Raw genomic sequence first — 14875 nt, 5'->3', positions numbered from 1 at the left:
CATAAAATAAAAAAATATTTTTGAGGAGGCGAAATGTCAGGCTTTCAGATTATTTGTGATTTTTGGTCAAAACTGGGTTTTTAGTGTAGGCGGATATCTTAATAAGGATTATTACAGACTCTCCTTAATTTTGGATTTCCCCAATGTAGTCATAATAGCCTGCCAACTCAGTTCAGTAAACAAAGGCCTCCTATCTTTCCATGTTTATATCCAACACGAATTGCAACCAAGTCATCGTCCTTCCACTCCATCTACTGACTCTGAAGAATGATGGAAAGAGATTCACTCACCTCTGTGGTGTCGTATCCTGGCCTCTCCGGGCGTCCAGGGGTACCTGGGGTGGTGCCTGTAGCCGGCGACCAGCCCCGCGCAGCACCATACCACCAGCATCACGGCCAGCATCCTCGCCTCTCTGTTATCCTCGGTGGGAGAGGCAGCTGTGTATCAACATCGCACTCGGCACGCTCGCTCGTAAGACTGAAAGCACAAAGCCCGCACACGCCTGCCTATATCCATCGAAAGCCCCGGCACGCCGCCCCTATCTCCGCGTACGGCGCCATCTCTCGGAAAGAGGAGGAATGAAATAATATGAATTAACCAAAAAACGACTCAACTTTTTGAGCAGGAAAGTTATCTAATCAATCAGTAAATAGAATTATTCATCTCGCTCATGCTTGCCATAAACGATGCCATCCTCTCCAGTTATTTAAAAAAAAAAAAAAAAAAAAAAAAAAAAAAACCGAATTAACTTTTCTCAAGCATGTCCTGAGAAAAAGGGGGACAGAAAAATATTAAATTTTATTTAACTCTGATTTTACAATGCCCCCCCCCTCCCCATTATTCTCGTATCAGATATGTACTTTCTTTACTTTTTCCGATTTCATAAATTGTTTGTTTGCTATAAAATTTATTCAATAAATGTTCTTCAAATTTTGTTCACAAATGCAATAATGGCTTCGTGACATCACATTAAATGATAAAAAGAATAATTAAATCATAATTTTTACATATTTAGGGGAGAATATTTTACCGTTTTTGACGCCATTCCCATTGAATGAAAATATTACACGTGTTTGAAATCATTTTACATATTTCTTTCTGAAATGCCATCGGCAGCGCTTGGTTAAATTTTCCACATTTTTTTTTAATACTATTACTTGCAGAATAAATTTGCTATAGGAGATTTCTAAAAATCGCTTAGTGCAATCGATAGTTTAAAAATAGAACTGCTGATGATTTAAAAAATGTAATATTTTGTAAATTATAAGATTTAAATTTTATACATTAAAAATATTGTCTGATTGCTGAAAAAAAAAATTACATTTATCAAAAGCGGTCAAAAATTTCATTTATGACCGCTTTATATTCCATCAGGTGCCAACTATTTATAAAGAAATTCAATGCCTATTTATTTAAATACTAAACAATTCCACATTTCTAGATGGATTCAAATGAAATTTGACACACTTCGCTATTAAAAAGTTGCCATGTCCACCCAAAAATGGAGAAAGAGATTTTGTGTTTTCTTACCGTAACTTTGAAACATATCAATTGCATAAAAACTAGTTTTCATACAATCTGAAAAATGAAAATTAACTTGACATCTATTTTATTTTCGTGCATTTATTTGCTGAATTTTCAAAATTAATTTCAATTTGTAGCATTTTTTTTGAAATATTTTTTTTTGTAGTATAAGCATCTTTCAATACGCTCGTACAATAATTAAAATTTAACCCTTTGTTTATCGATAGCACTCAAAGGTACCATTTAAATCAGGCTGATATCCTCGTAATATCACTCTTTTTTATGACAGTATTTTAAAAAATGAAGAGCGTAACTCCGCTAAAAATATAGTATATATCAGCTAAAGAGAGGAAATTTAAAATATTAATTTAATTAAGCTATTCGAGCTAATCAAAGTTTTTTCCCTTCTACCTTGGGCTTATTTTATTAATGATGTAAAAAATAAAACTGAAAAATCAATTGCAAATTAATTTAGTAAATAAAGCGTTAAATATTGCTTTTAAATGTGTTGCAAATTCTATAAAATTTGATATAGTTTTAATTCATTTTATATTTTTCATTCATTTTTCTACCTCTCATTGCTGACTTTCTAATAAAATATTTTGTGTTTCCGTTTATTTTACAGAATTATTCAGAAATTAGACATTTTTTAATCTGTTCACCAATACTATCTATCATATTGTCAGGGCTCAAACCTGTTCATTGGAGAATTTGAATCTGGATTTCCAAGATTTTACTACACTTTAAAGAAAATGTGAATATCACAAGCTTGTAAATAATATGGTTGTGAATCTGCATAAAACCGAAACTATCGCAACAAAAAATAAAGAGAAATATTTTTCAAAAATATAGTTACTTTAAAGTTCACTGGCATCATGTCGTTGTATCTTACATTTTTACTCCATGAGAATTTACTTGAGCATGATGATTATTGTTTCTGAGTGGAAGATGCTTACGTGTGGCATTACATCAAGGAAGAACCAAATTTTTGAAATGAACCTTCTCACAAAATTGAATCCCTTTCAGTTGCACTTTCAATCTCGAAATTTCGTATGTTTCAGAAAGCTAAATATATTTTCTAAATTCTAAAGCGGGAACTCCAAGTCATTTTGATGGAAAGGTACCAAATAGTGGAACTAAGAAAACCGAAAGCTTTGCGACAGTCATTCATTCATGACACATAATTCGATTTTAGGCTTCAAAAACCTATTAAAAGTTTGAATATAAGAATTTGGAAATTATTCTACATAAAATAAAAATTTCTTTCTCACTTATCGAACGAATAAATGCACCTATACAATGAAAGTTCACAAATGACAGCTACTTTTAGGAAATATATTTTGAGTTTCTTGTAGATGATATTTGTATCCCTTGGTCATTGGCAGAAAATTTGAGATCATAAAGCTCTGTCCATGTCAAAGTCTGAATATAAGAAGTAAATCAAACATACATTTCACAAAACATATGAAAATATTTTCCACAAAATTTCCTTTTTTTCCCGCTTATTATTAGCTTTATCACAATTTCATTGAGGACTTTCCATGAAATAAAGTTCTTTAAGTTATATTTTTATAATAAGAGTAAAAATAGCAAGTGCAAATTTCTAGCAATGGATCTGTTGCTACCCATTTTTTTAACGCTGTGATATACATTAATAAAACACTAGAAAAATACAAGATGAAATGTTCTAAACATAGTTTTAAATTTTCTTCAGAGAAAATAAAATAATAAAAACAAATTTAAGCCCACACTTTTTTTTATACATACAAATATTTGACTAGTCTTATATTACTACAATAGCAGACTAGAGTTTCAAAGTTTCAGAAATTGAGTTTTTTTTATAGTATAATATTTACTTATTTTCAGAACTAGATTTTCAATGAATCGATTAATACAGTTACATTTTTATTCCATGGACTAGTGCTTATCTGGTACTGAATTTGAGATAAATTTATTCGAAAATTCTATAACAAATATAATAAATAATAATAATAAAAATTCTTTTTTTTTATAAACGAATGAAAGATGCTTCCTAATTTTTACATTTTTATTACTTATGAAATAGTAATGCTTAAAGTCTTTCATCTTATAAAAACACTTTTAAAAAATATTATTATTATCCTCCACAATTGAAGAGATTTGTGTGTACCCGATTGCCATACACATAACATTTTCCAATTTCTAACGTAAGTTTAATCCATTTATTCGCCTTACCACACAAAAGGGATTTAAAAGTATTTCCTAAATAAATAAGACACCTAAATGTGTTATTTCAAGTAACGCCGATTTAAAAAAATGACACGTTTAAATAGATAAAATCTCACATTCTCATTTTCAAAGTACTGGGTATATATAATTTAGATATAAATCACATAACTGTTTATGCAACCACTTTTTAAGCACAGTTTGCACTGCACAGAAATTTCATTCATAAAAACGGTCGTTCAGCCTCTATTCCTCCTTCATCTTTCATGATGCTCCTAGTAAATAAGTAGATATGTGCATTCTAAGAATAATATTTATTTAATAGATATAATTTTCTCTTCATTTTTGATCCATTAAAGTTGAGAGGAAATAACTTTTTCTCTTAAACTCTAAATAATTATATATATATATATATATATATATTCTTGAGAAGATTTCATTAAAGAATAAAGAATAGCGAGAGAAAATAATTAACTCTAACTGTTTAGACGAACATTATTAATGTAAATTGGCCGCTTTTGCGCTATTATTTAAACGCACTCCGGGAAGCAAAAGGATCAAAACACACTTACAGACAAACACAAAAATAAATAACTTGGAAGATATATCTATATAGATTTAACAAAAGTCATTTGGTAGCTAAATTTCATTGTTTTAATTCGAATTCATCGAAAATTTCAATTTTTCCACATTAACTAAAATGTTCAATGCCGGTTATTACTTTGATAAATCCGAAATAAAAAGTAAAAATTAAAAAAAAAATCATTTCTGAATTAATTTCATTACTTAAGAAGAAAGCATCTTATATTCTTAACCAATGTTAGTGAATCCATTTTGAAAGCAATTTATTCGAGGACTTTCCAGCAGTAAAAGCTAACCAAGAAAAAAATGCTTGACCTTTAAAATACTTTTCATAAAGCCAGCGGCCAATAGTTAAATTTATTTTACTACGCAATCTTTGTATTCAACTATTTTTTTACCGTACACTGTTTGTTTGAAACCACTTATTTATTGGAAAATATTATCTGTAAACCACATTTTTTTTTTTTTGAAATTATCATTTTATATACTTTTTTATTATTTATTTCTGTATTAATTATTTTTATTAAAAGCGTTAAAAATAAATCTTATCGCATTTAGTAATAAATGCCCAACAAATATATTAGTTATGTGTCCAATAGAACATTAGAAAATATGCAAATAACTTCCTTGTAATACTCTCAGACAAATAGCCAAGCCACTACGCCCCAATTCATACGAGCAATGCCGTCCATCGATATGCATCGCAATTTCCGAAAGGGAAAATGGATTGTTCCAGTGATATTTGTCAGCTAATGAATCGAGTGTCTCATTAAATAAAATGCACTACGATTGGAGCTGTAACATTCTGATTTATGAGTGGGAATTTCCTGCCCAATCGCTGGTGAGTGATGAGGAATCGAACACACGTAACGACTCAATCTTCCTGAAGCAATTACATCTCAAAACGTGTTCCATCTCTGCCAGATGCGCGGTCTGTCTTTCGTATTAAAGTGTATCTAGCCGTTGCTCTAGCAAACATTTTTGTCTTCAGAGCAAAAGTTCTATGAGATTTCGCGATGAGAATTCAACTAGTCGACAACGACGGATTTCCGCTGGTCTGCAAAGCACTTCGCACATCGGTCAACTAGCTTTGATGAATGCTGGTTAAGATAGCAATGGGAATACGAACTAGCAAACTTTCTGATAAACTTCTTCACTCACGCAGAGCCTTAACGCCCTGGGTCATTGGCTGGGATGTTATTGATGATATTCAGGAAAGATATATGTATATATTTTTTAATAAGTTATTTTATGACTTCAATGTAAACACTTTTCAGCCAGATTTCATCTATAATAAAGCATTGTAAAGAAAAAAAAAGATTCTGGAGATTGTAGTTGATCTAATAAATATGTAAAAAATAAATTGAAGAATTAATTGAATAAAGAATAAATTGAAATTAAAAAATCCAAAATCACTATTTTTCTATTTTTTGAAAATTTTCATTACAACTATTATCAGTTCAATTTTGATCTACAGCTTGCCAAAACACTTTTCTGATAATCAAAATTATTTTGGCGCATTTAATATATAAAGCGTCAAACCTATTACAGCACTCTTTCACTCACAATTTTTTTTACCCCGACAATCAAGCGACTGACAGCCACTATGGAAAGCATTGAATTAACCAACGCTATTGAGTTAATCAATAACACTTAAATAGTTAAATATATATAGAGTAAAAACTCGTTATGTCACTTGAAGCATCTGTCAATAGCAGTTGGCGAAATCTTTCTCAAGATGATTTAGAAATAAGTTAATTAAAAGAAGACTTCCATAAGGACAGTTACAGTTACATTAACACATAATTAGACTGAGTGGTGCAAAAAATGAAACTAAAAGTTAAAAACAAAATGCGTTTCTTCTGGAGATATTTGAGACAGGAAGAACAAAAAATATTGCACAAGACAGATATTCTTCGACGATGTTTTGCCTTTCTTAAAGAGTAGAAGCTTGACGCTCCTGACTTTTTCAAGCCCTTCGTCGTCTGTCTTGAAGACATGGATTTCACTCTACAGATCCTCATTCTTTGCACCAATGCCCTTTATTTCGATTGTCTCATGTTTTTGTGTAGGTGTCCTAGAATTTTTTTTTTTTTTTTTTAATCTATCGACTCAAATAATTTTGTCTGATGTTAGATCGTCTTTAAGTTTTAAAAAATCCATACAAAATCTTTTAAGAGAATGAAGTAAAATAAAAAAATGATCCAAGATATTTTAGAATCTATTTCATTATGGCTGCTTATCATGCGCCTACCCGTATTCAGCTTCCAACTGTTTTCTTCGTGTCTAATGCCGATCCCCAAGGAAGGATTCAGATTCCAAAAACACCCAAACCTAAATAGCAACTCCTTAGCTAGAGGCTCGATCTATATCCTGTACGAAGAATGAAACAAATTTTCACTAGTATTATGAATGCCAGAGAATACTTCCAAACCTTGCTGATGCCGTAAAACTTCTATGATAGAGATGGACAGAAGTTGGTGACAACGACTCAATCGATCAGCACTAAAATGAGAAGAGTCCGAGCGCTGATATTATCCCCTTGCACCAGATAGATAAGTTGCCATGAAAGATTTATCTGGTATTTTTTATTATTATTTAAAAATTAGAAATACAACTAAATTTGAATCAAAAGATTCAAATTTGCTGAAATTTGGTCATTTATAAGCAGCCATTTAAATCGTCGTGATATAGGCAGAACTAGCATTTGTTATATATTGCTTAGATATTAGAATTCCTAAAAATAAAAAGGGAAGTAAAAAGACTGCGATAAAAAATTTAAAAAAAATATGTGATAAAAGATTTTATGCAAAAAGCATAAAATACTAACAACTCAAATAACTTAACAACAAGTTGCATCTTGTTGTTAAGATATTGAAATTTTATATTAAAGTAATATAAGATTTTTTAAACATAAAAAATTTAAATAGATTTAAATTTTATCTGGAATCTTCTAATTATGGAGACTGTCTAAAAAGCAACTCATTGTGATGAAAATAAGATAAATAATTGAAACAGATTATAAATTTTTTTTTAATTTTTTATAAAGCAATCTTATGCGAATAGAAACTTATTATACTTAATGACACAAATATACACTGCACAAGTTGATACATTCTAGAATCCAAAATGAATTCATTTGATCGAAGCCTTTTCTGTTGAAACTCTGGGAATTTTCCACAATCTACGGTATGCGGAGAGACATTGCATTAAAGAAGATGAAACAATCATCCACAAAGCCGAGCAGTATCGTGAAATATATCACAGCTGAAATACATCATGCAAATAATAATTCTCTCTCCTATCATCATACGCACGCCATTATGCAGCACGAACAAAACAAATGACTCACATATTCCCAATCGCAGAGATAGTTACATTCTCCTTCATCCCGCGTCGACTGACAACCTGGCAGGTTATTACGCCAACACTTAAAATGAATGAACTCGTTTATGATCCCCTACACCGCGCGCTAACCCAGGAAATTGAAGCCTAATAATTACACGCACTAAACTATTACTCACGGCTTTCGCAGAACACCGTGAGTCGAGTTTCCATCGGAAGTGACGTCGATCAGAAAGTTGTGACGTGTTGACAAATCACGGCGCACGCAGGGTGGCTGCCTCTAAAAATTTTAATAAAGAGAGGCGCTTTAATTGTGGGTGGGTGACAGCCTTCATTTTTAATCGCCCGAACTCAGCTTCGCTTCCTGACATTTGGATTGCTCATTTCCGAAAGGAGAGAATGCCCCAACCCCATTTATTCTGAGCGTAAAGACCGCCGCAGCAACAACAGAAGAGATCGTAACAAGGTAGCAAACAGGATTAAATCATAATGAATAACTTCATTCACATTTGCTGCCAATCATCGTTCGGTTGCGTTTGTAATCTCAGGCTAGTGAAATTTTGATGCCGAATCACATGAGAAAATGTTATTATTAAGCAGTTTTAGTTAACTTGACTTATTTCATGTTCATTAAGATTCATTTCTCACTCAAATGCAAAGGAATTTCAAAATTTTGTATATTTGTTAATGGATAATGTAAGTTCACAAAATAAATGACAGGTTTACGTTCACAAAATTTTAAAATTTTCAGAACATTATTTTAATCCATTAATTATAAATTAAAATTATACTAAGCAGCGCCGTATGAGTGGCGCTGCTTGGTAATGATTTTTTTTTTAAAAAAAGAAAAGAATTCAATAGTGAAAAATATAAATTAAAAATAAAAAGGAATACTGAAATGAAAAGACACTAATAAAGTTATTGCTATTAGCCGCTTACACTTTTGTTTTCTTTCGTGAATGAGGCCTCTGTTTTGAGAATGTATTTACGTTTTGATTTTTCATCCAGCACTTGAGATTTAATGGGTTCTAAGTAATTTTGTATCGACAATTTATAATTAATATAATAACTATTCCTTTTTAAATAGAATTCAACAGCAGTTTATCTTCAAAACAATCAGGTATTTCCAATTAAATGTATATAATATTATTTGGGAAATATTTCAATTTTATACAATTTTGAAAAAAAAAATCATAGTTGAATCCAATAAATAAAATAGTATTCGAACAGTTGTCAATCCATTTATGTTTATTTAATATCATAAACATCCATATTTTTTAGTTCTTTTTTCTGTTTCTTTAAAATTACTTAAAATATATTTTGTAAAACTACAAGTATGCACTGGATGCCCGCATCAATGGAGGCCCAACAGTTAACTTCTAAACCATTTAGAAATAAAAACTCACTCCAGCAGGAAAAATATTCTATTTCCTACAATTTTCTTGAAATTTTTATTCTACGATCGAAACTGGCTGAGTTATGGAGCTCTCTGAATTCCATTATTTCTAAGCATTTCAGTGGTTGTCTCGATGAACATCCTTCAGTCAACTCTCCAATCATTTCTAACTAAATATATCTAATGACTACAAGTGACGATTTATTAAACATAATTGACAGGACTACAGAAGAGCATCAGAATGTAGACTTTCTCATTTTTTCATAAGTAAATTCATTGATCGGGATAACATACAATCTAATTTTTAACCGCCTTGGAGCACTTTTCAACTAGAAGTAGAAGGGACCTCTCGTGATTTAGAAGTTAGCTACTGTGTCATGATGAGAGATGTAGAAACACGATATATAGCAAAGATAAATCGATTCAGAAATGGTAGCCAAACATTTCTGAAAATGTCTCATCCCCCGGTTTCAATTTTAAAGAGTTGCGGTCATAACTTTGAAAACTTCTTAAATTTTCTAATGGAATCCATATCGGTTTTCAAGAACAATTTCTAAAAAAATGTCAGGACCGAAATTATTTTAAATGTGTTTCTTGTTGGTTCCATGAGGAATTAAGAAATGAAACAAATCAAATTCTGTTCTTAAAATCTATAAAATATTACAAAATTCAATCTAAACGATCACTTAAATAACATAACTGAAAAATTTCAATTTAAAAATAAACTTGGTTGCAAAGAGAGCCAAGAGAGAGCACGACAGAAGTCATAGAAATAGAAACCATCGCTCCTCCCGCAACACATTTTTGTTTATAATGATAACAAATATTAAATTCTAGGTGGCGCTTCACGATTTAGCTTCAATACCAAAAAATGTCTAATGCTCGATTTCCAGAACAAATCGAAAGGCTTCATATTCCACTTCATTTAGACTAAAAGCATTCATGTCTTATCAAATCAAACAACATATTGAAAAGCTACTGAAATGAAGTTTACACTGATACGCAACCAGACCTCTGAAACGCAGTCTTCTTAGTAGCGTCGTTTCATTGCGAGAGTACCGCCAGGGTGGGGACAAAAGCTAGCAGCATGCTTTCTTTCATGGGGGAATCCTCTTAATATGCAATTAAATCGAAGGGTCTCGAAAAAGGACCGCCGAGGGCCCCGGCTGTTGATTTCTCATCCCTCCCACCCCATATATGCATACACACACGTCCGCCGCTACTTTCGGAAACCAAAACTCTCTCTAATGAAATTCGGCACATTCTTGGCTTTTAATTTAATCATAAGGACGGGAAATGAGGCGCGGGAAAGAATGGAAACAAATGGGGCGTTCGAGGGAGGGAAAAAAAAACAAGCGTCGCCATCACGAATATGAGACGTTGTAAAAGATATTTTCTTGAAAGAGAAGTTATGAGTCGGAAAAATTTGCAGATATTTTTCGAAAAATTAATTTTCACCTGTTACACAGAAATGACTTGTTTTAAATATGACTCATTTGCCGCCAGGTTTACTCCGCTGTAGAAGGAGGGGCGCATTGTTTGTTCAGATATTTTCACACGGCATATTCCCACAGAATGCGTCATACAGTAGCTGAAATGGATATCATCTTTCGCAATTTTTTTTAATTTACAAGAACATATTGAATTCTTAATTAAAAGGTTCGTATAAAAGCTCACAAAGTGATTTCTGAGTTTTTTTTATGTAATAAAATTATTGACTTAAAAAGAATATTAACAAAAGAATCAAATTTAGCCAGAACGTCTCGGGATGAAAAAGCTTGGATACATTTATTTCATCACAAGCAATTTTCCTACAGTAAAACTAATTTTGCATAAAACTTTAAATCTCAGCTAAAAGAATTCTAAAAATAATCTTTCAAAACGGAGTGTTTGAAAAAAAGATTAAAAGTTAACAAATGCAGTAAGATTCATTTTTCAAATTTATAAAAAGCTATATAAAGTGAAGACGAGCTTATTACGCATAATAATATAAAAAAGGCATGATAATATAAAGTAAAAATACATGCGTTATTTCACTAAATTCCCTGAATTTTAATCGAAGAGCTTTAAAAGGGGGGGGGGATTGAACGGCGATTTGCCATTTCTTCCTTTTTTTTAAATTTTATTCCTTATTTTTTAATTACTTTCTCGTATACGAAACAGAGAGAAGGTATTCTAATCGTCAAAAAATACGAACTCTTGATATTGAGAAATCTGTACGTTTTAGACACACACACACCCTCCGAATTCGAAAAACACATGTCTGTGAAATGTCTGCCAGCCTCTTCAAAAGATAATTTTAAAAAGGTTAGAGTTAAACCAATGAAATTTGGTATGTTGTCTTTATACCAAATTTGTCCATTTCTGCCGAATTTTGCGCGAAATCCGTTCAGAGAAAGTCTGTGCCCAGCTATCTGAATAATAAACTACAGAACGAAGTGAGATAAGCATTTGATAACATCTAGAGAGCAATTACCCAGAAAATTTGAACGGTTTTGTCTTTTTATCTGTTCTCATGCATGCAAATGCGATGACTCATGAACGCAGAGACTTAATGCGATATGCTTATCTGGTAAACACAACCACAGTTTGGGGTCGATCGACCGACAAAATACATAATCTCGCGCCATTACAATAAAAATGATAGATTGATGCAAAAGATCTGTATTTCATAATTATCGTTATCCACTGCTCTGAAAGTTTTCGCGGCTTCATCCACACTTTTATGCAGAGGAAAGAAGGTAAAAATTTTATAGGAATTTAGGCGAACAAACTTCAGGAAGAACACTCTCGCCGATTTACACTTTATTTAAAACAACATAATGTTTGTACAAAATAATTAAACACATTTATTTCAAGAGTAATAATAATTGTGAAATATTATATATAGTATATGTATGCACGTCTCTCTCTCTCTCTCTCTCTCTCTATATATATATATATATATATATATATATATATATATATATATATGGTTGCATAACATTTCTACCACTATTTGTATCAAAAACTCATATTGTATCTTGTTTACTACCATTATTTTTACTTATGCATGTTGTGCACACGCGCACGCACATATATCGATTTTAAATAATGTTAGTTAGCTCAGACTTGCTAGTCATGTATGTATGGTCTCCAAACCTCTATATCTATCTATATATGTGTGTGTGTAATAATGCTGAAAACATTTCATTATTAATTTATAATGTAAAAGAATGAATAAAACAACCTCAATATTTTTTGAATCATATTTATGTTTTGACAAAGGAAATATCGTTACCTTAAACTGGGTACTTTACAAACACCAATGAATTAAAAGTTGCAGATAACTTCAGCTTACCTAAGGGGAAAAAGAAAAAAGATTCAAAACTGATGATAATATTTGTTGAAATAAAACAATTTCAGAGAATTAAACGTGAAATTATAAAATCATCGTAAAATGAAAAAATTGAAATCTTGAAAGTAACAATACTATATATATATATATATACACACACACACTGTACATACACACACATATATATATACACTCACGGCGTTCGTCTAGACGCTTAAATAAATGCGAAACACTGCAGAAACATGATGACGAAAGATGGCGGAAAATATGTGGAAACATTGAGTAAAATTTGAAAAATAATAAATTATTTCAAAACATTTCCATTATACACATTTTATTTACAGTACGTATAATTTTATTTATTTTTGTTCGTAACGAGAAAACAAATCTTTGATTTTCAACTGGAATCATGAAAATACAATTCCACACGATTAAGAATAAAAAAGAATGTCGATTGCTATTTTTTTTTTTTTACTTAAATATAAAAGATGGTCGCATTTAATGAAATGTACTTTTCTGCCTCAAATTCTCGATTCGCGAAATATTAGCAGAATTTTTGTTTTCAAAGGGAACCAGTAGATATGCCTGGCGCTGCTTGGGAATAAAATCCTTTTATGTATAATTCTCTTATCGTGTAAACTATCTTTCTCTAAATACTACAACATAGAAAAATTCTAAAAACAGAAAAACTCTTTAAAAAACTTCGCCAGTCAATTCTCGCCAATATTTATTGATATTTATTGCATTTGTACAGCTCATTCTGTTCACAAACAAGAATAACTTGAGACAAATAACTAAATGGTCCATTTTTCTATCACATGAAAATAAATCAAGCCAATAGTTGTTCCCGATACAAACTGTTAATCATCTGCTTCGAGTTTTTCCTTCAAAATTCAAGTAATGTGTTCTGGCAATAGCTCTTCCTAAATAATGCTGTTCTTCAACAATGAAAAGAAAAATATATATATTAGATTTAATTTTGCCCGATTAAAGTTTTATTTATTTATTTTTGCCTCGTTACTTTGAACAATTAACTTAAATCACTACTTTAAAACCAATTAAAACCAAAAGTATTGTAAAAAATATGTATTAAAATAAAAAAAAATCATAGATTAGGTTATAATCCCAGGAATTTTCCTTATTCGCCTTCCTGAGACATTTTTAAATAATAACAATTGAAGCAAACTTTTCGCAGATATGAAACAGATATCGCTGTAAAGGCAAAATGGTGGTTAGTTTCTAATTGATTATATTTCATCCATTTTTAAAATTTGAAAAGTTGACAGCATTCTTTCACTTGTCTTAAACAGTAAATGTGCAAAGTTGGTTATTTCGCATAGCATCTAGATGGATGCAGGCCACGATGGTTTATTTACACTGCTCAAAACAGTGAGGGGATGTTATGGTTTCGGAGAGAAACTGCGCATTATGAAATATTTTGGTGACCAGTATATACTGTACAGGTATTGTATGAATTGAAGGGGGGAAAGAAGAATCAACGAACAAGGATTAATTTTTTTAATATTATATTTGACTTTTTTAACTATATAAAATAACTAGTGGGAGTAGTCCCCACAAAACTTTCTCGCAATCACCCTAATGCACTTGCCATGCCAGAGAACGCCTTGCATAGCACTGGTGTGTAATAATTATGAAATATTAATTATTGGCATGGATTTATCATTTTACTGAATCTATCATGTCATCCTGGGCGAGTTATTTGGCGATTCATCCTTGGCATACTGCCAAAAGTAACCGAAAACCGAATTGTGATTTAGACATTTTTATTCTCAAAAATTTTGACACAAAACTGTCATTTTAATCACAAAATGCCATCCACATATTTTTGAAAGTACAGACCGACAAACAATCCACCCGTTGTTGGATTTTGTTCAAAATTTGACATTACGCTGTAGATGTTAAATCTCTGTATTGAATTTTATTCATCTAGCTCTCTTCGGTGTGCAATTAATTTATATTCGAACAGTCGGACAGACAAACTTCTTTTGAACAGATTTTATTCAAAATTTGACATAAATCTGCAAATTTGTTGTAAAAACCATATACCAAATTTCAACCGTCTAGCTTAAAGCGTTTGGGAGTTATTTATGTTACAGACAGACAGACGGATATTTTTCAAAAATGTGCTTTTCGAACTCAGGGACGTGGAGATTCGTCAAAATCTCGAGTTCGAATTTTTTGCCGATTACGATATTTTCTCTATACTACGCATTCGAGAAAATAAAAATTTCAAAATTCATGCATATTATACAAATAAATAGTCAATGTGATTTCTGGGATAACAATGAGTTTTAATGAGGAATATGGCTTCCCGTGACCGAAATCAATGTCGCATACCTACGAGGCATGGAACCATTCAAGTTATCAATGAGGTATTTTCTCCCACTCCTGTAAAAGAGAGCTTTTCAACTGCTAAATAGTTTCTGGAGGCGATAAGCGACTGGCAGCCCTGCTCTCTAAAATGT

General features: G+C 31.4%; 1 protein-coding gene across 6 annotated transcripts in view; it reads right to left on the bottom strand.

Annotated features, from left to right (window-relative positions):
- The window catches only part of LOC129969679 (semaphorin-2A-like), an 802435-nt gene that overhangs the window by 347253 nt on the left and 440307 nt on the right, over nt 1-14875 (bottom strand). Inside the window, exon 1 of one of the 6 annotated variants that reach the window (XM_056084344.1) lies at nt 291-463. The exons of the other annotated variants lie outside the window; for them this stretch is intronic. Coding sequence (XP_055940319.1) covers nt 291-402 — 112 coding nt within the window. The 5' untranslated portion in view covers nt 403-463. Of the gene's footprint in view, nt 1-290; nt 464-14875 lie in introns of those variants that run through there. 6 annotated transcript variants of the gene reach the window in all.

This window comes from Argiope bruennichi, chromosome 5, assembly GCF_947563725.1.
Source record: "Argiope bruennichi chromosome 5, qqArgBrue1.1, whole genome shotgun sequence".
Taxonomy (NCBI): domain Eukaryota; kingdom Metazoa; phylum Arthropoda; class Arachnida; order Araneae; family Araneidae; genus Argiope; species Argiope bruennichi.
This window is presented reverse-complemented; position numbering and strand designations above follow the sequence as displayed.